The 411-nt window shown below is 55.7% G+C and overlaps 1 protein-coding gene across 1 annotated transcript; it reads right to left on the bottom strand.

Annotated features, from left to right (window-relative positions):
- Positions 1–5: 5 nt before the first annotated feature.
- LOC104995596 (putative RNA polymerase II subunit A C-terminal domain phosphatase SSU72-like protein 1) lies at positions 6–389 on the bottom strand (the record flags this gene model as incomplete). Its single annotated transcript, XM_010849530.1, has 1 exon — positions 6–389. A coding segment is annotated over exon 1 (384 nt), but the record flags the coding sequence as incomplete, so codon positions are not given.
- Between the last annotated feature and the right edge of the window lie 22 nt (positions 390–411).

The following is a 411-nucleotide window of genomic DNA, read 5'->3' as shown; positions in this document are numbered from 1 at the left end:
GCCATGTCCACGTTGATCACGTGCACAGGCTGGAAGGTCTCCTGCTCTCGGACCCACAGCTCCTCCACCACCTTGTCGTAGACGCTCTCCTCACAGGTGAAGACGACGTCAAAGCGATCTCGGCACTCTTGAAATCTTTCCGGGCGAGGCTTGATTCTCTCGTTTCTTCCCAAGATGTGTAAGATGCCGTTGCTGTTATACCGTTGTCCGTCTTTGCGCACAAGATCCTTGCGCATCTCCTCATAGGTAGTGGAGAAATCGTAAACCACGGGGAGGTTGCGTGCCCTTCCTGGGAGCCTGACTCGAGATCCAGCTCCGAAGGACCTGACTCGGAATCCTTTCCTCCTGAGGATGCGGTGGGCCTCCATGCTCCTGTTCATGTTGCTCATGCAGACCACAGCCACACTGAGC

This window comes from Bison bison, unplaced genomic scaffold (assembly GCF_000754665.1).
Source record: "Bison bison bison isolate TAMUID 2011002044 unplaced genomic scaffold, Bison_UMD1.0 scf7180017864284, whole genome shotgun sequence".
NCBI lineage: Eukaryota > Metazoa > Chordata > Mammalia > Artiodactyla > Bovidae > Bison > Bison bison.
This window is presented reverse-complemented; position numbering and strand designations above follow the sequence as displayed.